The sequence below is a fragment of the Carex rostrata genome, chromosome 4 (assembly GCF_964058835.1).
Source record: "Carex rostrata chromosome 4, lpCarRost1.2, whole genome shotgun sequence".
Taxonomy (NCBI): Eukaryota; Viridiplantae; Streptophyta; class Magnoliopsida; order Poales; family Cyperaceae; genus Carex; species Carex rostrata.
Window position 1 is genome coordinate 7600641 of NC_135921.1, and position 26129 is coordinate 7626769.

Genomic DNA, 26129 nt, shown 5'->3' on the forward strand with positions numbered 1-26129 from the left:
ACTACAATAACAACAATCAAGCCTTTAGTCCTAAACAAGTTGAGGTAGACTAGAAATAAAATCTAATCACAATCATAAAATAGAGATAAGCAGCAGGAGTGGTAGTACTGGTGGTGGTAGTACTGGTATCAATAATAATAATAGTAATAATACTAATATTAATATTAACTATATTCTACAAAAACTATTAACGTAGGGGGTCAAAGATATAAGATTACAGTCTTGACTCCAAATTACTAGTCCTATGACCTAAGACCTATAATACTACTAAATAATATCTAACTACTACTAGGTCATGGTTTTGGTACGTGGATCGCTAGCTTCCACGCGCTCATGTTCGAATCTCACTCCTTAGATACATTCTACTCCTTCAAGTCCCTTTTTACTGCTTCATTCCATATCAATCGTGGCCGACCTCTGCCTCTTCTTGTGTTTTCAATACACCTTATAATTTCAGTATGCACCGGTGCTTTAGGAGGCCTCTGTTGGAGATGTTCAAATCATCTCAAGCGGTGTCAGACAATCTTCTCTTCAATCGGTGCTACCCCAAGTCTGTCACGTATATCATCATTTATAATGTGGCCCCGTCTTGTATGACCACAGCTCCACCGCAACATACACATCTCTGCTACACTTATCTTCTAAATGTATTGTCTTTTAGTAGCCCAACATTTTGCACCATACAATATCGCAGATTTGATTGCCGTCTTTTGTGGGACTTTTCTGTCACATATGATGTCAGATGTTTATTGCTATTTGACCCACCCCGCTCGTATTCTATAACTAACATTTTCATCAATCTCATCATCACTGTGCAAATATCAAATAACACTAACCATTGTAAAACTTATAATTTTAGGAATGAATCAAAATACATTGTCTAATGGAAGTTTTAATAGATAAAAGTTAACCATCTGTATGTACAAGTGCAATATGTGAATTATGAGGCAGCCAAAACTCGAGGAATTAAAAAAAATGTTGCATAAACATAAATAAAATTTGGATCTTTTTATTATTTTTTATTTTAACTGAGGAATAAGTTTATTAACTTTCCAAATGATGCGAGTTCGAAAATGTATATAATGCAAATGGTACAAGTTAAGTCAAAATTGCTTTGGACAATATATTACCACTACTGCACTATTCGGTGCAAGTGTGCCCTTAAGCAATTATTTCAGTTAACCATCCTTATTCAATACAAATTCAATTGATGTAAGAAAATATTAAGAACGCATGTTACACAACTAAATTTTGCAAATCCAACATGAAACGCCACAGCACGCATAATATAATTTAGTAATTTACATTTGACAAAATTTATTAATATTTTACAGACTCGCCCACATGTTACTATAAAATACCACCCACAATTCAAAAATCTATAAAATATAAAAAATGTAGTCAAACTATGATCCAATGAATTTGATCTCTGTAAACTGACGTGCAGAGAAGAATAGTGATCAGCATGCAAAAGTTGTTGTCCATATGCGTGCTCATCAGCTCCTTCCACTTGCAAAAAACCTCATTTCCTAGACTACTCATGCTGAAATATAATTTGAAGAACTTACGTTGAGAGATCCAGTATTGGAGGAAACGAAGAAGGAAAAAGGGGAGCAAGGGAATCAAATGCTAGAACACAGACCCACTCGTCGATCAATAGTCCCGCATAAAATCTCGGCATGTTCTTGCAAGGGAATTGTTGCCCAACTCGAAATATGTTTCACGAGAGAATGTGAACTCCCTCTTAATGACTTCCTCTCTACTCTCACTCTTGATAGCCTATGTAATAAAAAAAAAATTAAAATTGAGATTATAAAGAGGGAGAGAAAAGTATATAAAAAAAATGGAAATTAAATCATTGTTGAGATAATTTATTGCAAGATGTGCTTTGCTCGGTTGCTATTGGTACAGACTGGTTCTGCCGACTGTATATTAGACCAACATGCAGTCTCATTTTTTTTTTCTTTTCCTTTGTTTCATCTATGGAGGTCTCTTGAGTATATATGCATGGGGTCCAACGGAAGAACAGTAGCATTAAAACTAAAATTCATAGTTCAAAAAATCTGCCGATTCCGAGTCAACTCGGCCGATTCAACTCGGAATTGGACGGGACCGGTCCGATTTTTACCCGATTCTCAGATTTATGCGAGTTTTTCAGAAAAAATCGGATGAACAGTGACGGAATCGGCCGATTTTCACCGAGTCAAGCCGAGTTGAGCCGATTCAAAGCAAAAATTTCCGATTCTAACTAACCTGGACTGTGCGGTGAGGAGATCGGCTGAGGAGAAGACCCATTCGAATTTCGATCGACTGAGGAGAAACCATTTGCGGAGGATTAATAAATTTCGAGTAGTACGGATTATAATTTAATATTAAAATTTTAATATTGTATACTTAGATAATATTAAATTACAATATTAATTATTTGTGATGTATACTTAGTTAGTACATTGATCAATTATTATCTAATTAATAAAATTTTAATTTATTGTAATTTACAAATCGTTCGTTAACATAGTTTTTTTATTGTAATTTTAAATTAATAATATAAGTTCTAAACAATCATTGGATTAATTAGTAAAATTTTTATTTGAGTGAAAATTTTTAAATTTATCATGATTAATATTTATTTAAAATTTTGGGATATAACAATTTGAGTGTAATATTTTCTTAATTAACATAGTTTTTTTAGAAATTATTTTTATCAATTTTTTTATGCTTTTTGGCTACAAAACAAGACTTCTGCCAAAAATACCCGAGTTACCGATCCGATTCTTCCGATTCCGGCCGATTCATTTGATTCTGACTCGGTGGTCAAAAATCCGATTCCGATTCCGATTTTTTGAACCATGCTAAAATCAATAAAAGACGTTCTCACTTCTCCAAACTTGGCACTTTGGTTTGGAATTTGCGTCTCCAACACAACAAGTGCATTTGAAAAACACGCCTAGCATAGTTACAGCTCTATCTGGGATTTATGAAAAAAAGGGAGGGCTTTAAGCCCTTCACTCAAACGACAAAGAAAGAGCACAACTAGCTGCATTTGGACAACAATGAAAAGAGTACTGTAATAAGGACCAATTCTCTATTTTTCCATTAAAATAAGCACAACATGTCCTGCTCTCACAGTAGCAAAACACACCAACCATGTGCAGAATATTTTTGCACAATCACAAGAGTGCCACAACCACTTCATAGCAAATATTAATAAACAAAATGCATAAAACTTACCTCAACCTCATTTCCTAGACCACCCATGCTGAAGCTTGATCATGCTACACTTCACGAAATATTTCATGTCATGATTAAGCATACCTGTATTCAGTAATATAAGATATTTCATTATACTATCATCTATTATAAGATAATACCTGTATTCAGTAGTAATTTACAGCAACCATAAATATGGTTTACCAACAGATAATACAAAAACATGGACGTTTTTATTTCTATGTTTGTATACACGGACAATCCATTAATGTGCATTCTTCGTACTATACTTTGGAATGACTAAATAAAACCAATCAAGATGATTAAATGGAATATCCAGAACCAAGTAATATTCGGTAGAAGATAATATTCATATTAATATTAACTAAATGGTCTTTAATTTATCACTTTATTTTTGCCTCATAATTGAATCTGAAAAGAACAGAAGTGTTGTCTGCCTTTTGTCCATAGACGTATACAAGTGGAGTACAAGCAAGTGTAAAATAATTAGCAGTGAGCCAAAAAAGGATTCTCTACTTTTGCGGGATACAAGTGAACTTAAAAAAAAAAACACTGAAACATCAAAAAGAGAAAGAAAATATATTAAGAGAGAAAACAACAATTTTCATATACTATATGTTACTTAAAAGTAAATAGTGTTCCACTATGTTTCCTTAAAATCATCGCGCAAATAAAATTTGCGGGATACATAACAGAAGCTACGTACAATAATATGTCAATTATGTGAAATTGATAGATATTTCATAATATTGAATCCTTAAAGTCTTTCATCCAATTTCTAAATGAAAAAAATAGACATATATTAGGAGAGTCCAGGGAAGTTGTAAAATAGTTAGCAGGAAGCCAAAGAAGAATTATCAACTTTTGAACTTTTATAAAAAAAAGTTTACTAGAAACATCAAAACAAAAACAAAAAAGAACAGAGCAATTTTGGTATACTAAATTGAGATTGCTAAAAAGTAAATAGTATTCCACTATGTTTCCCTAAAATGTTTGCGCAAATGATATTTGTGGGATACATAGCGGAAGCTACAATAATACGTCAATAATGTGAAATTTAATAGATATTTAACAGTATTGAATCCTTAAAACCTTCCATCTATTTCTAAATTTTTTAATGGAATCCATATTTATTATTTGACTGCATCATATGCCAATTATTTAAAACAAGCATGCGATGACTAGAAATAAACTAAGAAATGAATGGAACTGTTCAGCATAATATGCCAATTATTTAAAACAAGCACGTGATGACTAGAAATAAACTAAGAAATGAATGGAACTGTTCAGCATAATATAATGGCATGAAAATTTGCTTTTTCAAAGAACGATTAAGCTAGCACCATATTATTTGACTCTTACAGTAACTGGCACAAGGTTTTGCAAATAGTATTAGCTATATATGATGATATTAGACAAAAGAATAAGGTAATAGTAAAGTAAATCTTTACATGCATTTCCTTTCATGTCATCACAAACATAATCTTCTTACGATTCTAAATGTACCGGAGAATTACAATAATTAGACGGTGGCTCTGCTACTCAATGATACAATACTTCAGATTCAACAACGGCACAACAACAGATAGCAGAACTCCTGCTAATCTGACAGACAATCAGCGAGGCAATTTTGCGAGAACATATAGTGCCTTAATTGCAACACTATTTAGCTTATAGACATTTGATAGTAATTAATTGGTAGGGGCTATTAAATTAGCTTTCTAATTTTTCAACCTTTACCTTAATCAGAGGTGTTGGTAGGCAAATTTAGCGCAACAACCTTAAAAAAAAGTACGGAGAATTGACTGAACAAAAAACCATAAAATTTTACTTTTATTTGCTTGGATGTGCGAACACGAATTCAAATACATGCAAGTACTCGTAAAAGAATACCCAGTGTCCCTTTTTCATGTAGGCACTCAAAGTTTTGTGGATGGAAGTATCCACATTTGTGCAAGTAACAACAAGACAAGCATAACAAGCAAAATTAAGCTTTACCTCTAAGAAATTGGAATACATAAACAAGCACAGACACACATAACAATCCTCATTTCTTAAACCAAGTTATTGAACTAAGATTATTGTACTATTGAGGAATAATCATATAACTATTGAAAGCTAAAGTATGCCCAAATACTGCCATTTGATGTTTTTATTTATTCAGGAAGGACTTCAATTGCAGTAATTGTGCCCAATGCAGAACACCAAATTTATAAGGATGCAAACCCAAAGTTTCACAAGAGAAAATTTCATCATTCCTAGGTTTGAGAAGTCAATTTTTTTCACAATATTTACAGTTTCTTTAGGAAAAAAAATAGCTAAAGGCTTAAACCACATCTACTAATTGAAATGTCAAGATGCAAAAAATGAATTCCATGGAACAGGACTTAGAAACGTCTATGTTATAATTCCTAACTCAATCCTACAATATATGGAGTACACAGACAATATAACAAGAAGTATTATCGAGGGTTTGGGACAAACCTCATATGCTTGAGCAATTGTAGTCCATCTTTTGAATGACGTAGATGAAATTTGAACGCCTCTTTTAAAAGTCTCGGTAAACTTTTAATGGAAGCTAGAAGCGTAGAATTAACAGAGGATTAGGAGAGAAGGGAAGAAGAAATAATAGGCGGTAGATTGAACCTAGGTTTTTTACGTCTATTTAACAAAAAAAAAAAAAAAATTGAGGCGGCCTAGGGTTTAGGAAAAAATCACAAAAATTATAGTTTTGTTCTAGTTTATTTAAATAACTAGCCCAAAAAAAAAAGTTACCAGGCCCAAAAGGTTAAAAAAGAACAGTTATTCACGTCCATTTTGCATATATTCCAAAAATTCAAAGCTTTTTAATTACTTTGTATTATATGTATTGCAATGAAGTATTTAAGACGAGGGGCTTTGATAATATTTTTTTTTGAAACCCAAGGGGCTTTGATAATATACATATTATAGATCGATCATGTGCTATTGATTCATATTTTAATTTTAATTTTTAAATAGTCGAAATGAAATGTCAAACGTGATGTCTATGTGAAAATGTTTGAAGATCAAATTATTCATTTTTTTAAATAGTTTTATAATTATTTAGATAGAAAATTATTATTTTCGGATAATTCAGAATTTTTAAATCATGATTTTATACCTCTCCAAAAAAAATAGTAAAAGAATTCTAAAAAAAATGAAAAATTCAGTCTCCAAATACATTTTTATATGGAGATCATATTAACAATTCGGATCGACTATCGAAATTTAAAAATAAAAATATATATTTATAACACGGGTCATCCATTATATGCATATTACCATAACCTCACTTATTTATGGCATCTTTTTACTGCGTAAAAGACTATAGAATGATATGTCAGTATCCGAATTGTCTGCAAAATACACATGCCAGCCTTTTCTTTTTATCAAAATAATATTCAGCTAGCCTTCTTATTCTCACTTGCTCTGCAGCAAATTTGCACATACTAACATATATTGTGAACAGCACATGCAATACGGATATTGTATAATTATACTTCAAATATTATAAATTTTTATGTGAATGTGTCACCCATAAAAAAATGAAATCAATTGGAATCGTAGTTTTGATTTACGATTTTGCATGAGAAAACAATTAATGAATCTTAAAATTTGTGTACTTAGACTCGAATCTGCCTGAATCTGCCTTATTAGGCCACTTTTATTGAATGACTCCAATTGATTGTTTAGAACTTGGATTAATTGCGTACCACTGCCAATATATCTAGCTAACAATTAATCAATTAATAAGTAAATTTCCGAATAATTTGTTTCGCTTCTCTGGTACAGTAAACATTTTCTACCTTCACAATTCACAAGTGAGCAAAACAATATGAGCTAACAAACGAAACTGTTCTTTGGAAGCCCACCTTTTTTTGTGACTAACTAACCAGCATAGCATCATACTAATTTAATGAGTTTATTTTCAATATAAAATCTCAAATGCATCAAGCACTTGATAGATCTCAAGGGAATGGATTGTTTTCTAATAATAATTTACAATTAAAATTATTTGATAAAATATTGAAGGAAACTAAAATATTTTTTAAAAAATGACAATCTACAATTTATGTTCTATATTGGATTCTTTTGAGCTGCAATACAACAAAGCAAAGGTATGAAAACATCAGATTCATTATTATGTAGCAATTCAAAGTCCCTAATACTTTGACATAAAAAAGTGCTAAAGAGTATGAATTGAAAAATAAACAAAGAGGATAAAAATCATTGAATGTGATTAAAATTGAGTATGCAAGATTTTAGGGATTGATTTGCTCCAACGCAAGATAGATATCACCAATAAGAAAATTTGTTAAAAGATCCAATTGCAGTTTGTTTTTTCTTCATTTGATTAAAACTTTTTCCTTTTGTTAAATTGACACTTATGATATCTCTATTAATAAATTTGAAGACATGACCTTAATCTTTCTTTCAAACAAAATTAATAATAAACAAAGGTGAAAGACTTGGATATTGGCATGAATCAAGGTACTGACATCATTCCACTACTATAGTATAGTCCTTCTCTTCCATTAAAACCCTGTGCTTCATTTTCTAATTAATTTTCAGAGAGGCAACATGGGAAGGCATATAATACTTATTAAGAAGATAGAAGATAAACAAGGCAGCAAGAACAAGTTTCCAAACGCTACCCTGGCGTCTTCAAGAATGGTTATGAGATCTCAGTACTCACTGGTGCTGATTTTTTGGTCATGACTAGCAACACTAATGGCAAGCTCTACTACTTCTCACACCCGAAAAGCGGGGAAGTGACAGAATTGTTGGAGATGGAGAGAGCGAAACCAAAGTCAATTTTCATTTTTCAATTTTCTTATTTCTCTTCAATCTATTTTTCTTTATTTCCTTTTCATTTGCTTTATGCTCAAATATTTTGAGCAGAATTGTTTTTTTTTATTTAGTTTCATATCCTTTGTAACTTCAAAATGATTAATTAAATAAGGGCCAAATCCTTTTTCTTTGTCGAAAAAAAGTGAAGGACTTGGTTATGTTTCCGTTTACGAAAAAATGAACAGTGTCAAAAATCTTTTAAGCCATAATATTTGAATAAAAATATTTAACTATTGTAACGAATAATCATTAGAAGGCTCGAGTTACTTTTGAATCCGTCAATGGACTCAATTAAGACGAGACGCTGCTCTAATTGAAGTGATCGAAATGCATCCAGACAAAGCAAATCAACTTTCACATGTCATTTTTTGTACTTTTAAACTTGAAGATTTTTGCAGTTGCCTTTGCATCTACTGTCTCATTTTAACTTGTCATTATCGTCTCTATTTTTATTATTTATGACTGTTTTTTTTTTTTTAATTTTAAGTGTTAAACTGCAGCTCTATATAACTTTTGAAATTAATAAAAAGGTAGAAAAAAACGGTACTTAGAATTGTGCTTGGTACAATGGATTATCATTTGCGAATATAATAAGGAGAAAAACAATAACAATAAGTAGCCATACTCCAAAATTAACTAAAAGTTCATGCCTAATAACAATCACTTCAAAGTCACTTCAAAGTCCAAATTATTAAATGTGACACACAAGTTTATTCCAACTAAGTGTTGTAAAATATAAAGTAAACTGAGCTCTGTCACCTCTGTGATATGCTATTAACTCAGAACAAAATTGCCTGCAATAAAACTGTCAAAGCAGTGTGAGAAACTTTATATTCATATGGAATCTTTGCAGTTAAGCCCGCCATTTCATTGTTATTTGAAATACCAAATATCTATAAGATCTGCAAAGTTTTGTGGAAAGATCGAGTTAAACTGATAAATAACCATTATCATCGGTTCCACTGACATACACGCGAATATAATCTTACACCAGAGAAGCGACAAAGGCAACAAGATGAAAAGCATTCGATGAAATTTGCTCCCAATCTAAGGCTGAGTATTAACAATATCATTTGAAAATAACTTTAAAAAATGTGAAGACGACCAAAGCAAATTAGATGTTGTTATTCTCAAATATGTTAATAAGTCGGGCACCTGTCATTTGCCAAAAATCGGCACATATTTGTCAGTTGCCAATAAGAAGCTACTAAAGTAGAAAATTCACCTTACTATAACACCCGGAGTAAATATTATGCAGATTTATTCTCCTCTCCTAAAATAAACAGAAATACTGAATCAGGTCAACTTTTAATATATGTTTGTCTAATAATAGCTTCACTAAACTCAAATTCTGCAATTAAGCCTGAACTCAATCTTATTTTGCCTCAATTAGCCCCTAATTTCAAAATCAATCCCCAACCATGTTAACCTTATATATACCCTCAGTCATGCAGTGAAATACAAAGAGCAAAGAAAACAATATAGTAATAGTAGCCAAAGCGGCACTAGTACCCAAACATAGCAGTTCAATAAAAAAGTACTGAACCTAATTGGTTGAGACTCAATTGGCAGTCCCCTAATCATAACTCCTTCCAAGGGAGCTTCAGGTAAGAAGCAAACTACAAATATAATTATGACAGTAGTAACCATATTACTTGCCAAGGAAAGTTGAGTTCTTTTGAACTTCTAAAATTCCAGTTTTAATTACGACAGTATAACCTGTTATTCCTCCATTACCCATTAACCTTAACAAGCATATGTAGTACGGGTATGGCAAGTAATGCTTAACGGGTAAGGGTAGAGGTACAAGTAATATATTTGATTTGAAGTTTACTAACTAAGAGTACAAACCATGGAGATGGGATTTGAATCCACAAGTGGAGAGGTGATTTGCAAGTTTCTCTCCCAGTTGCTTTTGCCAGTCTTCTGCCGACTTCACTGCTTCAACAGGCCACACAACAGCTGTCTCGTTCTCTAGGTATACCGTTGCCGTTGAAACTTGAGGCTGCACAACAATACAACATACATATGTTAAGAAATAAATAACAGTAAAATAGAGAATCACTTTCCAAGTAATACAAAAGAAATAAATAACAGTAAAATAGATTGAATGATAAAAAATAAAAAAAACTCGCTCACTTGACTTTCCAATATCCTCTTAACACTGGCAGCACATCCACCGCATGTCATCCCCTATTTCCAACATAAAAGTAAAGGAACAAAATGAACATAAAATCATAATTTCAACTGACTTTACAGAGAGTGTACAATTTCTTGTTTTGATCCCCAAATGTATATTTTGTTGTTTTGAACTCCGAAAGCATCTTATAATTACAAGGGTACTACCGTAGCCAAAAGTTCGATTGAACAAGGGCACAGCATCAGCATGGCTAATTAACCATGGCAGGAAAATATGGGTCAAAATGTTGGTACTAATACTCCAAATTAAACCCGTGCTTCTCAACATTAAAAGGATAATGATGAGAAAATTACTGGTAGACTAAATGTGGAAACTCAAATCTAAATGAAGAACCTAGCTAGGAAAGAGCTATATATAGCTAAATTAATTAAGGGTGGAGGGGTGAATTAGAATTACTCCAACATAGAGAACAATGACGTCCGAACTCTGAGACAAAGCCTCTTCCAACGCAATAGATTTTGTCTGGGACTCGCCGCCGCCGCCACCTCCTCCGTCACCTCCTCCTCCTCCGGGCAGTGCATCTCCTCCGCCGCCCCCAGCAGACACAGCGGTGGTAGAGTGCGAGAGAGAGGCGAAGTTGGTTAAAAGAGGGTTGGAGTGGAGCGGGGGCCTAGTGCTAATACTAGTGGAGGAGAGCGAGAAGGAGAAAGAGCGGAGGGGTATTTTGGGAAATGGAGCCCCGAGACTACACAGGGGTTTAACGAGGCAACGTGGGCGGGAGAAAAGGGGTGATGCTGATACTGATTTGGGAAGAGATGAGAGTGAGACCTCCATTGATATTTTTTTTTCCTTTCTCTCTTCTCCTCCTCTCTTGCGTGGGTCGTCTACTTGAATGTGTGTGACCAACTTGAACGGAGAAAATTAATTTCCCTATTAAATTTTAAATTAAAAGTACACAGTCGCTTCGCATGTGAATCACGTCTTAGGATAAGATAATGGTTTAAAGTGATGAAATCATGAAACACACAAAAAGTGCGCCGCTATTTCCTTTCAGCCTTCGGCTCTCTCTAATTTTTTTTATTTCTCTCTGTTTTTTTTTTAAGTCTTTGTGGCCTTGTGTGTGTTCGACAACTTTAGATTAATTTTTCTTACACCTTGTTTATAGATGGAGAGTAAAGAAAAAAGAGGGAAGGTGAAGAATAAAAGAGAATGAAATGAAATGGAAAGAAAGATTAATATATTTAATATATTTGTGTTTGGATAATTAATGAAGAAAATTAATTTTAAATTTTTGTGTCATCTTTTTCTGATTTGGTTAATTAAAATTTAGAAGGTTAATGAGAAATTTGATTGTTGTTTGTGATAATTTTTTTTTTATAAAAATTATATGGGTAAGATATATGATTGGATATTTGTGTCATTTTTTAGAAAATATTTGCACCATTTTTTTTCCATATGTTACATCTCAAATCGGGAGGAAATTTGATTCTATTGATTACAAGCATGTAACGTTAAACCTTTTCCCTCGTGTATCTCACTTCCGACATAATTTTGTCAACCAAACACGATTCGGAAAAAAAATATCTTTTCTTTGCATTCCATCCCTTCCTCTACTCTCCATCCAAACAATGTGTTACAGTTCTGTAGTACTTTGGGGGTTTTAATCTTATCAAACAAGTGCTTCTTTATTAAGCTTAGTGTCATCTCTTTAGTCTTTCTTTTATCCATTTTTTAAAAAAAATTTAATTTTTAAGTCATGATTTCACATGGCTTAAGCATTTTGTCAGATTTAAAGTTTTTTTAAGAACATTACTTTTCAACTTTATTGTTGAATGTGTTCTCCTCAGTGTAACTTAAAATTTGAACTTCACACTTCTGCCGAACATCCTCTAATATATTTTACTTACCACTTAACTTTTAATATTATTCTTTCTTATTTACCCATCATGCTACCAATGTTAAATTAATTTTAATTATAAATTTTAAATTCATTTATATGTTTAAAATCATTAGTTAAGAAAAAGAGTGAATCAATACCCCTTAATTACTCTTCTCCGTCCATTTCCTTAGTAAACGAATTCATGAGCATGTCAATTGTATATAATAATTAGATAATATTTTGATAATTATTTCAATTAAGCAATCCTCCATGGGTGATATATATATATATATAGAGAGAGAGATGGGCTATGGTGCATTGCAATGCATGAACCCCCTTATGCATTGCAATATAAATTACGGATTTAAAGTCCAAACGACCGATCCGAACCGTTCATCTTGTTCATCATATTAATATGTGCTTGGGGACCAAATTTTACATTTTTTGGAATTTTTTTACTATTTATTAAGCAATTTTGAAAGTCGCTGATCTGATGGTCCAGAAAATTTTACTGTTCACAGCAAAACAGCAATTTTCAAAAATGCTTAATAAATAGTAAAAAAATTCCAAAAAATATAAAATTTGGTCTCCAAGCACATTTCAATATGGATTAAACATCTAACGGTTCGGATCGGTCTTTTGGACTTTAAATCCGTGATTTATAGTGCAATGCATAAGGGGGTTCATGCATTGCAATGCACCATAGCCCATCTCTCTCTCTCTCTCTCTCTCTCTCTCTCTATATATATATGGAATATGCTAGCATGCTATGCATAGCATAGAGCCCTTCCATGCAACGCCTTGGATTTTGACTTTTCAAAATCCTAACGGTCGATCCGAACCGTTCATCTTGTTCTCCATTTTAATATGTGTTTGGGGACCAAATTTTACATTTTTTGAAATTTTTTTACTATTTCTTTATATTTACTGAAAATCGCTGTTTTTTTATGGTCCAGATTTGTTGAAAACAGCGATTTTCAATAAATCTAAAGAAATAGTAAAAAAATTTCAAAAAATGTAAAATTTGGTCAACAAACACATATTAATATGGAGAACAAGATGAATGGTTCGGATCGACCGTTAGGATTTCGAAAAGTCAAAATCCAAGGCGTTGCATGGAGGGGCTCTATGCAATGCATAGCATGCTAGCATATTCCATATATATTATAACACTTATTTCAATTAAGCAATACTTGTGATAGAGACTTGTGTTTTGTGTAGGTTACAAAATTGCTAAGAGATGTTCTATTCTACGTTGATGATTTGTTGTAATTTGTTGTAATTTTTTTCTGTTGTTTTGATTAAGATGTACTTACTGATAACTGATAGCGACTATTAGTTTTTTCAAAAAGAAATACTTGTGTTTTGTGCAGGCGAATGGTTCCCAATTTCCCATTTCACTCTGCTATCAAAAATATTGTGGTCCAACGCATACTTAATTTGGTATCAACGAAAGGGCATAAGTTACTGGCAATTTGGTTTGGCCCATGTAGGGCCGTAAATGAGCCGAATTTGAGCGAGTTACCTCTAACTCATGTTCAGCTCATTTAATAAATGAGCGAGTCAACTCGACTTAAGATGTCAATAATAAGCTGTAAAGTCAATTCGAGTTGGCTCATAACTCGTTTATAACTCATTTGATCAGTCAATTTTCTTAGTTATAATTATATAATAGTAAGAATTTATCTAAACACTAACAATTCAAATAATTTAGTAAGAGTTTATATATCTACACCAACAATTCAAACATAATTAACAAGACAACTAATAAAACAAAAAAAAATTCAAACAACAACTTAGAAGTCATTTAGAAGGGTGTGAGATTTATTGTGATGAGTTTTGTGTAACTCGAGTTGTTAATGAGCGAGTTGGGGTATGCTCAAAATCAGCTTATTTATTAAACAAGTCAGCCAACTCGAGTTGGGATATGCTCAAACTCAGCTCATTTATTAAACAAGTCAGCCAACTCGAGTTGGAACTGACTCGAATTGTAAATGAGCAAGTTATGAGCGAGTTACGAATTCGAGCGATTTTGTACAGTTCTAGGCCCATGTATCTATAAACCACAATAGGTCACAAAATTATGGAAATCTGAAAGACTGATGATGAGCAACTTTTCCTGCCAATAAACGAATGAAACTTCAAAATTTTGGTGGAACAATTAATTGTTTCTACATCATGAGTATCATAACAATAATAAATGATCAGGCTACCTTTCTTGTAGAGTATACAACAATTAATTAAAACTTCAAAACTGTATATGGTAGAAAAAATTTGACATATCACAGAACACTCGAGCTACACAAACAAAAAGAGACATGTTTACAAGAACAGAGAACTTGAAGAACAACAAAGAGTATCAATCTAGATGACATAATGGGGGGCACTCTCTCGCAATTTGATCAGTCGATGATCACAGAACAGTTTACTCCGCCTCTGAATTATATATATCCTCAAGCAGTATACGCAATAAGGCATGCAAAAACTCTCTTAGCTATGAGATGAGTTACTCGATCTATTTCTGATAAATCTTAATTTGTTTGTTTTGTAGAAATGAAATTATCTAGCAAGCACAGCCGCCTGATTGTTGCTGCAACTGAGACGACGCAGAACTTGGTTTCAGATTAACATCAACCAGCTCTTCTTGTTTGGCTGAAGACAGGGTCTCCATTCCTGGCAAAGCTGATGCAATCTTCCGGAACAATGGCTGAAATATATAACTTCAAATTTGTCAGTCATGCTTGGACGGGTTGTTGAATAGACCTAGATTACCTAAGAGCTAGCTAGGATATACAAAATAAATGAACTTAATTTTTAACCTTGATATTAAATCCTGCTTTAGCGCTCGTTTCAATGAACATCACGCCACATTCACGGGCCTTTGATTCCCCTTCTTCAGTTGATACTTGCCTGATTAATGACAATACATCAGTTTCATTATTGCGCATAGTTATTTATTTTAAAATGTACAAAAGAAAAATTATTGTTCAAGGATAACAGTATGTGCGCACGTAGTTGTAATTATTTGTATCTGTATGCTAACAATTTGGTTAATCACAAACACGCTTGTATAAATTTGTTGACTAAAAGATAAATTAAAGACTGATCCAAAGAAGAAAAATAAACATATGTTACCTTTTGTCAACAAGATCAGTTTTGTTTCCCACTAGAACTATGATCACATCACCACCTCTCTCCGTCCTCACCTCCTCAATCCACTTTGCGGTGTTCACAAAAGACGGCCTATCTACAATAAGATGACGACAAAATTAACCTTAATAAAACAAAACAATTAAGGGTACAGAATGATATGAAATTATGTGTAGATATATCTGCCAACAACTGTTTTCAAATTTTTTTATTCATCGCCATCGGCATACTTTTATTACAACACATACTGTTAAGATCACAGTTCATCAGGTTTTGTCAGACAGTCAATATTTTTTTTTTCTGTCTTCTTTTGCATTTCAGATGCTGGTCAATTAATCTGGGGTGACTACTGCCCAAATTGGTTTAATTAATTACATTTGTATAACACAACAAGCAAAAATTGAGTGCAGTTGCAGAGTAGTGCATTTGGGATGGTAGCTGGTATATTAAAACTTACTAGATACATCAAAAACAATGACTGCAACAGAAGAGTCTCTGATGTAACTGGGAATCAGACTTCTAAATCTTTCTTGTCCAGCAGTATCCCTTCAAATTTCAATTTCTTTTGATTATGAGAATCTTGTGAAATTTGCATATTATTGAATTGAAATGAATTAATGATCTGAGAAAAAGGAAAAGGTTGACACATACCAGAGCTGTAGACGAACTGTACAATCTTCCAAGTACATTGTTTTTGACAAGAAATCAATGCCTATTGTAGCCTGATAGTTTCACAAACAATTATTAATGGTTTCATTCAGCCTTAAAGACTTTTACTTGAATCAGCTATTTTTTTTTAAAAAAAAAAAAAAATGCTAAAAGTTATCAGTACTAATTTATAGAGGATATATCAAATCGCTCTGTTAAGAGGAAAATTACCCCCCCAAAAAAAACAGAGATAAAAGACTGATCATGCATTGTCGGTGAATTTCTAATTTCTTAAATAGAAAATTCATGTCAATCAAGTAATCTGGATAAAAAATTTGAGATCTTATTTGTTGTGCCGTATGTCTCTAAAATTGGAGATTTTTTCTAAGAAAAGAAGCAATTTAAGTCCAATTAAAATGAAATCAGTCCTTGCGTTCTTATTTGAAATAAATAAACAATTCAGAATTTAAGAAGAGATATATAAATGAGAAATTAACGAAAAAAAAAACCATATAAAAATTTACCTGATATGTGGTATCAAATTTATCATACATAAATCTCGTGATGATACTAGTCTTCCCGACGGATTGGTCACCGAGGAAAACCAGCTTATATTTTGCCAATGCCGACACCACCGACATCTTATTTTTGCAAATTGAAAAATAAAGTTTTTTGGTAGCTCCTTTTTCTAACTTGTATTGAGGATAAAGGAGAGGAATGAGATTGATGAATGATAGATATAATTAAGAGGAGTGTTTTAATTTTAGCGTCAAAAGAAAAGAGAGAGGAAGAACGGATCATTTCATTTATAATAAAATCAGGTCAATTAGTTGTTTGGATGAACCTGGTATATGTAGATTAGACACATAGGGCCCCTATGGAAGACTACGGTCTATGGCATATTTATGTTCATGTTGTAAGCGAAAGATATTGAGACTTGAGAGAGAACGGAACTAAATGGGAAAATACCGAATTCGTATCCTCTGAGATATCTCAAACTTTGCGTGACTTTATGGAAAATCCCAACCGTTTAAATACGTTATGCACTAATCTCAAAGCACACATAATACTGACCCCTACATCACTACCGAATAGGTACCGGACACGTCGGTCACGCAAAAGTTGAGATATCTCAGAGGATACGCACTAGAAAATACCGCGGGTCCGCGCTTGGCGCGGAGGCAAATTGGGTGCTCAAGTGGTGCTAGAGGTGTCGTAATACCAAAGAATATTTTGTATCAAATGAAATCTCGAGAAAAATCAAAACGATTACGTGGAAAGAATATGTTGGTTAAAAGAGGTGTTTGGTGAGATGCGTGGGGGAAGGTCGGATCCCAATGGTGAGGTGCGAGTCAAACGTGCGCGTCAGTTTGAAGGCAAAGAAAGGGAGCTGACCTTTTCCGTCCTCTCCGGTCCTATCTCTCTTGTCTTGAGTATTGAGTATAGTGTATAGTAACCTAAGCAATCGGAACTGGAGACGATTGAACGTGAAACGGGTCGGGTTAGACTTGGACAATGGAATGGAGTATGTAATAACGGACATGTGACATATGCAACGCCGCACAGACTTAATTAGTCCATTTTGCGTTTAACCTAATAAGCGAATGAATCATAAATGCCTGACAGCTCATCCGCACTGAATTCTTAATTTCTGTTTTACTTTTAGAAAATTAAAATTTTATTTTGTTTCATACATCTCAGCATAGTGACAAATGAATTATTTGAATTCTGTTCGGCGAGATCAAAAGTTCGTGATTTGAAAATAATTTGAATATAATTCGGAAATAATTTGAAATTATCTGGATCAGAGATCTCAATCCTGCAAGAAAGCAAAAAAATATTATAGAAAAAATTCATAAAATTTGTGAATTATTCGGATTTAATTCAGTTAAAATTCGGTCAACCGAATAATTTAACGTTTGATTCGACATCACTAAAAAAACAAATTATTCGGATATAATACGCGAATCTTATCACTATGCATCCGGTACACCTATCACGACACCACACCACTTATTGCACTGCATATTCGAAACATGGAGGTAACCGATTTGAACATGAAATACACTTCTTGCTAGATCGGATATTAGATACGATACAACACCTTTTTTGGGATTTATTTTTCTGTTTATTATTTTTAATATAAATTTTCTCAATAGTTTATTGAAAATACTTATTTTTATGTTTTATTTTATTTATAGTATAATTAATAATTCGAACATTATTATTTGTGTATATGTGTATTTGTGAATAATTCGGTCTTCTATATTGTTGTATGAGTCAAACATTTTGAGTCCTCAAGTACTTCATTTTCACTTTCTTCTTGAAGACGAGTACGTGTTAAATTATTATGAAAATTTAGTTCGTTCAATACAGTTATAATTATGAAAAATATGAAATTTATAGCAAGAAACTGCGTCTAACGTTTCGTAAACTTTTTGTTGCAACTTGAACTATACAAAATTATGAGAAAATGTAACGTCCCTCGGGCTACAGTCCCTCAAAAATTTCCATGTATAAAAGTCTTTCCTTTTTAGCTTAATTCTGACGCGCTTTCAACTGCCACAACTGTCATAATTTCAAGTACAATATGTATGTTTACAGGATAATATGTGTATGTTTATAGGATAATATGTGTATGTTCACAGGGTACTATGTGTATGTTCACAGAAGGTGGTCCCCAACAGTTGTCACACGTTTTCAACAGCTGTCACACGTTTTTAACAGCTGCCACGCGTTTTTAACAGCTGTCATGCGTTTTTAATAACTTTCACGCATTTTTATGTTGACTGATTTGTTGAATTAGTTTACAAGATTTAGTATTGATGTTTACAAAATTAGTTGAAAATATCCGCGAATTTTTGAGGAATTAGAGTTGGAGAACTGTTAGCTGCTTCCCAAAATTATATATATAAAGTTTTCTCCACTACTTTGAGGGCACAAATAATTGAAGTCCAATATAAATCTGCATTCGTAAATTAACAAGACTAGTTCTTTCTATCATAAAAAATACGCACGTTGATGCGTATTCAATTTCACGTTGGTGGTACACGTTTATTACAAACACAGATATTTTCCTAAAATAATTCACAATTAACACTAAAAAATATTTTCAGTTTTATAGCCTGAAATATTAAGACAACATTAAAAACAAAAAAACTAACAACAATCTCAAGACAAAAGCTACAAGCACAGTGGCCGATGATATCTGTAGATAGAGCGGTAGACTTCCTCCAACTAAATACTGGTATAGACTATAGAGGTAGGGTTTTGCTTAAAAAAGAAGGCTAGAAAAAATGAAATCGAATCCTCTGATTTCAAAGTTATTGTGTGTGGGTCCGAGATGACCCTCTAGTTTAAAAATTAAAAGTGACTGGGCACCTTTAACAATGACCGGTCTCATACGCAGTGACTGAGGGAGCAGAAAATTTCTGCACTTAGGGGAGCAGAGGATTCGGAGTCAGAAAAAATAGAGCCTAACAGGGAGAAAGAACAAAGGGGTATATGTAGAGAAATTATAGACTCGATTGGAAAGATTTCCTACCATTCTTGTTGCCGCAGACACATGGAAGAATTAAAAATTATAGGTTAGGATGGGTACAGATTCTATCTATCTTAACTGTTTTAATTATTAAGATCGATAAAATCTGTATCAATCTTTCTACTAATATCACAAATTTTGCACTTTTTTTGTTTCTCTCTCTTCCTTTTTCTTAATTTTAATGAATCAAAAATTTCTTTCGATTGGGGGTGGGGACTATTTGATCAAGGGGTAGGGCCGTGGAGGTACAGGTACCAAATCTAATTTTCGGTTCAGGAGGGCGGTGAAAATTCTATTCGGTATAGGGTGTGATAAGCATAAATGGTACAATCGTTTGGTGCGGTGTTGAATTTTTTTATTTAAAATAAAATCAAACTTAATTATTTCAACAAAGACAAGCAAGCTGAACATATTTTTTATGAAAAACAGCTTCACCGATTCTGTGGATCGGTGGAGGCAGTTTTCGATGCTTACTTTACATGCAGTGTAAATTTTTTTGCGTCCACCAATCTTATGGATCGATAAAACTATTTTTCATAAAAAAAAAAAATCAGCTTACTTGTTTCCTTAAAATATTTAAATTTAGCTCTATTTAAAATAAAAATTCGTGGTGTTGTAACAGAACTAAATTTTCGATACTATATAGTGTACCGAACCAAATATCCAGTCCTTATTTTTTTTGCTATTTTTGGAGGAAAAATATAATAAATATGTTTTGTGACATTTTAATTTTTTATTTTCTAAAAATAATAAAGTTTTTGAATCCTCATTATCGATTTTTTTTTCTTACCACCATAATAAATCATAATTAAATGAATACCACCCATTAATTTCGAATTTAGATTCCACCACGAACTCGAACTCAGTCCGCGCATGGATACCAATCGGTGTGCGAACTGGGTATGTGTACCGAAATTGATTTTTTTAATTTTTTTTAATTTTTTATTAATCCATCCGCATACTTAGTATGCGCACACGGTTTTTTTTTTCTAGTTCTGTTATGAATTGTTTGAAATTTTTTGACCAAATATTTTTTCTATTCTATTATGTTTCGTTTTATTTTGTGGTATTTAAAATTATATGTACACATAAAACAAAACATTTCCTAATATTGCCAGATTAGCACATCTGGGCACCAAATTATATTTGAAAATTAGATCAAAATTATGACTCAATTTGACATTATTTCACCAATTTTTTGCAACATAAAATAAATTGACAACCCAATGAAATTATAGGTAACCAGAAAATTTTGAACAATGCACGACTAATTAACAGGTACCACACCAGACAAAAACACACATTTCCAAAACAGTACAAAAGTGCTTGATTTGCATATATTTGGCAAATAGACCAAAGTACAGACAGAATTGTGACCTCATTTTACCACAAAACGAGATTTATCGAGAATAGAGAGAACAGCCTACCATCGCCGGAAACATAACACAAAACGAAACATAATAGAACAAAAAAAAAATTTTGATCAAAAAATTTCAAACAATTCATAACAAAACTAAAAAAAAAAAAAATCTGTGCACATACTGAGTATAATTTTGATCTAATTCTGATTTATTAGGGTTATAAGGAAAAAAAAAAACGGTCCTCATTGTTAAAATGGTATGGATATGGATGGGCCTTAATTGTAAATTTGGACCACAAGGCCCAAATCAAGATCCGACCCTCCTTTCCTTTTTGATAGAGAGGAGGAGAGCCGTAGAAAGAGAGAACCACCGATCCATCCCTCTCTCGTCCATTTCTCTCTCTTCACCGAAATTTGTAGCGCCAAGAGGAAGGGGAGAGAAGCAGCGGAGCTCGGTCACTCTCCTATGTCCTATCCCATGATCCCATCTCATGGCGACAATTGAAGATAACTTGTAATGTTATTTATCTTTCTTTCCTACTACAGTGCAATCCCCTCGTAGCAAAATGCTGCTATTTCACATTCCATTTTGTTTAACCTTTGCTTTTAGATACATACATCTGTACGTAATTGACAAAAAAAAAATATATATATATATATATATTCTTTAGAGGCGATAAATGGATAGGATCGACGTTGATGAGGTCATCGAATCTGATTTCAGTCATTCCAGTATTGTAAATTTGGGGTTTGATTAATTAAGGTTAGACTGGGCACTGTTCAGTTTAGATCAGCCTCAGATGTTAAAGTTTGCTTCTTCTTTTTCCTATTGAAATCAGTCTGACTCTGAACCTTATAAAATGTCTAATTCTTAGTAAACAGTTGATTTCTTTGTTGTTATTGCATTGCTGGCTGCTACAATTAATATATAAAATATAACAACTGCAGTCTTCTTACACTGATTTCTTGATTCACAGTCTGCAACATGAAGCATTAATCCCAGGATTGCCTGATGATCTGGCCTTGAGATGCTTGGCAAGGATCTCACATGGATATCATGGCCTCCTTGAGTGTGTTTCCAAGAAATGGAGAGATGCCATCAGAAGTGACGAATATGCTCGATTAAAAGCCCTAGCGGGATGGTGCGGTAATTGGATATTTGTCTCCACTGCTAATGGTAGCAGGTGGGAGGCATATGATACCGAAGCTGACAGATGGGTCCCACTTCCAGATATGCCCACTAGGCTAGGAGGTCGGGGTTCCAATTCATGCAATGGAATCATTGGGTTCTCGTGTGTAACAGTGTGCAACAAGTTCCTAATGATAGGAGGGCAAACTTTGTCTTCTATAAATGATCAGGAGGTGTTGAGTGACGTATTGGTGTTTGACCCTTTCAAGAAGGAATGGTATATGGCAGCCAGGATGGGAAGAGCCCGGCTTGGTTTTGCTTGTGCGGCTATATCAGGAAAGGTTTATGTGGCCGGAGGGCATGACCTTGCATCCCCTTTAGGCTTTAGTGATGCTGAAGTTTATGACCCTTGCACTGACAGGTCTGCTTCTTCTGTCCTACATAGTCTTTTCTTTCTAGATTTTTGCAATATATTCTTCTCTTGTCATGAGAATGTTTTTAAGTGTATTGTTCAGTTTAAATGTGCTATCCCATTATAAATTAGTGGATATATTTTACATAGATACTCCATATTTTCTCAGATGGGACCATCTACCTCCAATGCCATTCCCCCTTGTAGGATGCTTCGGTCTGTCCCATGGGGAACAGTTTTATGTTATTGGCAGGAAAGACCCTAGCACTATGCAGTACGCACATATTTTGTTTAGTACAGTGGAATATCAGTGGCAAGTTTTAGAGAACTCAGACCCATATATCAATTTTGGGTTTTCATCTGTGATCGATGAAATGCTATGTGTCTTTGATGAAGAAACTGTGGAGGCTCTAGGTCCTGGTCAAAGACAGTTCGACATATTGTGCTCGTGCCCTGATTTTTTTCTCCCAAACCATGGCCGTCCATTGAGACCTTTTGGAACTTGTCTTGTTGGGTCCAAGCGGCGACTATATCTTATTGGTGGACTGACGCTCAAGTTTGACACCCGATCTCGTGCATATTCTGTTGTGAAGCTGAACTCCACTCGGTTTTGTGAGGTGACAAGCTTACCCTTGGAATGGCAGGATGCTAGACCGATGCTGTCTCAAGCTGGCCGTGTTGTGGGATGTGCTGTCATGACTGAATGATTTGCCTCTTCTACTATTCCTTGTGTTTGATCAATTGTTTTCCCATTAAAATCCTGTTTTCTTTTTGTTCTTTCTCAGGCACCATGTATTACTTGATTGGTTATTTCATTAATCAATAGTTTCTGAAGATTGCTGATCCCTATTTGGTGTTGAAACATATTTAATTGTTGTAATATTGGGATGTGATGTGATCTTATGCACATGCAATTGTAGTTGTAAAAAAACTTGAAAATCAAATTTGTCCTAGAAAACAAAGATCTCCCTTCTAATAATTCTGATGAGTGATCATCATCAACTTCAATAATACACTAAAAACAAAAAAAGGATGACTCCTGATTTCCAATTTATTCCTGAAAATATAAAACTTAAAGAGTGTTATGTTCTCCTTCTGCATCATGAAATTTGTACCACATCAAATGCTTCCGAGTAAATTCGTGCTAGGGTAACAATGTCTCTGTATGATGTGCTGTGCTTTTAAACAGGTCTAGTTACCAATTCTGTAGCTTAAATTAAGTAAAGTTTTTGGTTGTACAATAGCCTTCCTTTTAGGAGCCCTATATTGGAGGTAGCCTTTCAATTAATTTGTTCGGTTCAGATTTTACTATCTTACTCCCTTTTCTTTTCATAAATGTATGTTACATTTGAGTGAAACTAGAAAATTCCATTATAAACATATATCCCTCTTCTTAATATGTTTACTTGTTGTTTTATATTTGTTATCATTTATCTTTTTGTGAAGCTTCAGTACTTTATTTAAATTTTGGAGGGAAAGAAGAAATTCAGTCATTGCTCGTCTCATCTTCGCTTGATGAACATAAATAGCCCCAATTTTGAATATACTTGGCACATTTCTGTTGATCATCTTTTTAGTGCATGTTCACAAGCTTAATTTCTTCTTGCTTTATTGTTATAGGTACTATGAATGGATTCAGCATCCAGTCTGTGAACAGATATTGCAGTAATATTTCTATTCTATTCCTATAATAGGCATGAGTTTAGTTAGTACATTTGACTTGTATGTTATGCATGAATGTACTTGAGAAACTTCTAATCCTAATTAGGCATGAGTTTAATTAGTACATTTGACTTGATATCATGAATGTACTTAATTAAGACCAAATATATTTATCCCATTAATTCTATAACAATAGTATGAACCGGGTGCAATCAAGAAAATTGAGTGCATCATAAACAACTGGCAATAAACCCAGCAATTAAGATATTCCACTTGTGATCCGGTAAGGCATAAACATGAAATTTGAGCGCATCGGTGGTTTTATAAAACAATCAACAGTAACCGCTGCAATATATTATGGTCTTGGATCAGGACCAGGTGCAAACAAGAAATTGAGTGCATTTCTAATTATAAAACAAATGGTAGCACGTAATCCAAAACAATATATTCTGCCTTTTGGGTCGAACCAGGTGCCTTACAAGAAATTTGAGTGTCACAAATGGTTTTAGATAACAATTGGCAATAATCCCAACTATATATTCTGGTCTTGGGGTTGAATTATAAAAGCAATCTCAGTGCATAAAACAACTGGTCAAATCCCAATTACATATTTTGTTTTTGGTTAAACCAGGTGCAAATGCTAATTTACAGTGCAAGTGGTCTTAAAAAACAGTTGGCAATTATCCAACTATCTATTCTGGATTTGGATTGGACCAGGTGCAAATAAGAAAATTTGAGTGCATTAGTGGTTTTTGTAAAACAATTGGCATTAATCCAATTTTGGTTTCGGCTTTGGACACATGGCACTCATCTGCCCTAGTGTTCAACGGCTGTGATTTGAAGTGTGTTGTTATAAATAGGACTGGAAGGCATTTTAGGGTTTCATAACAAGGTGAGCCGATTTCCTACGCTCTATGAGAGTGATAGAGGCAAGGAGAAAGGAGGAGAGCATGACTGGTAATGATCTGTGCCGTCACTTCAATATCTTTGCTTGTGTATTAAAACATCATAGTTTGGTTCATATCTCATCTGAACTCTTCATTAATATTTATCTTTAACCTACTTTTAATTTTTGGTCCTTATTTTCTTGTACTTTTCATTTTCTTTTCCATCTATTGCCCCCTAGTAATTAAGCGCTAGTCGCGGCCATTTGGCACTTAGAGTTTTGTATATAAACCTTTTTTTATCAATATATCTGTTGGCGGTAATTCACCGCTGACCATAAAAATAAATTTAGAAGCATACATATATTCTTTGGATGAAAGTCACGTTCTTACTGTAGGAAGATTCAATCAGCTTGTGAGAGTAAACTTATGAAATGAAGTATTAAACATTCTAAGGTTGAATCTGTGTTGGTTTTTCATTTCGCAAAATGTGATTACGAGACATAGAATTTGTTTAACAGAAAATTACAGAACATGCAATAAAAAAGTTTTGCTTGATTATCACAAATAATTTCTAGGAAGTATTACTTATATATGGTTGAAATTAATTTATGAAAGCATTTTTACTTTTTGTAGGAGTGAAATGGAGTTACAATACATGAAGTCTGCATAAGTTACCAAACTTACAGTGCTCCGGTATCTAAGAGGTGTTGTACAAACAATGCTTAGCTATGATTCTATGGAGGACTTGAGTTACAGTGTCAAATAGGTGCCTGTCCCACAATGTTAACTTTTAAGGTATTCTGCCAACACACAATTATTTAAATCTGTAAGCAGGAGAGAATATTATCTAATTTGTGACATGTTAAAGGACACACCAGAAAGGCTCTTTTCCAGGTACCAAAAGATGCTCTATAGACTGCCTACCTACCATTAATTACAAAAAAAAAAAGAAAAAAATAATAATAAAAGAAAAGAAATGCTACAGACTAGAAAAATGAAATAATTTACTTTAACAGCATTGCAGTCATGCTATGACTACGTATCATGAATTAAGCACAGTCAAGAAGCTCCTAAGCCTTGAGTTAGACATTCAGTTACACTCAACTTGACAGGCTTTTTTTAGTACCACTGACAAACTCTACCGTATCAATGGTATTGGTTTTATGGCGAATGCCAGGAGAATTCATGTGAGACTAATGTGTGCTTGATTTTTATCTC

The 26129-nt window shown here is 33.4% G+C and overlaps 3 protein-coding genes and 1 long non-coding RNA gene across 4 annotated transcripts; 1 reads left to right on the plus strand and 3 right to left on the minus strand.

The window, feature by feature from the left end:
• Window positions 1–1277: 1277 nt before the first annotated feature.
• Window positions 1278–5836, minus strand: LOC144553474 (uncharacterized). The gene is made up of 3 exons (XR_013511378.1): window positions 5716–5836; window positions 3232–3315; window positions 1278–1779 (listed from the first exon to the last, which is right to left on the minus strand). It is a non-coding gene; the product is annotated as an uncharacterized LOC144553474 (long non-coding RNA).
• A 2873-nt stretch (window positions 5837–8709) lies between these two features.
• On the minus strand, window positions 8710–11147 carry LOC144553145 (uncharacterized). The gene is made up of 5 exons (XM_078301241.1): window positions 10700–11147; window positions 10243–10296; window positions 9955–10108; window positions 9329–9376; window positions 8710–8908 (listed from the first exon to the last, which is right to left on the minus strand). Exons 1-4 carry the CDS (start codon window positions 11075–11077, stop codon window positions 9354–9356), a joined length of 609 nt encoding a protein of 202 aa, XP_078157367.1. The 5' UTR covers window positions 11078–11147; the 3' UTR covers window positions 8710–8908; window positions 9329–9353.
• Window positions 11148–14362: 3215 nt separating this feature from the next.
• Window positions 14363–16691, minus strand: LOC144552584 (ras-related protein RABH1e-like). Its single transcript, XM_078300564.1, has 6 exons — window positions 16445–16691; window positions 15924–15994; window positions 15730–15818; window positions 15258–15369; window positions 14942–15032; window positions 14363–14829 (listed from the first exon to the last, which is right to left on the minus strand). Exons 1-6 carry the CDS (start codon window positions 16559–16561, stop codon window positions 14686–14688), a joined length of 624 nt encoding a protein of 207 aa, XP_078156690.1. The 5' UTR covers window positions 16562–16691; the 3' UTR covers window positions 14363–14685.
• Window positions 16692–21195: 4504 nt separating this feature from the next.
• On the plus strand, window positions 21196–23324 carry LOC144552987 (Galactose oxidase/kelch repeat superfamily protein). The gene is made up of 3 exons (XM_078301054.1): window positions 21196–21335; window positions 21799–22371; window positions 22532–23324. The coding sequence occupies exons 1-3, from the start codon at window positions 21313–21315 to the stop codon at window positions 23067–23069; spliced, it is 1134 nt and encodes a 377-aa protein (XP_078157180.1). The 5' UTR covers window positions 21196–21312; the 3' UTR covers window positions 23070–23324.
• Window positions 23325–26129: the final 2805 nt, after the last annotated feature.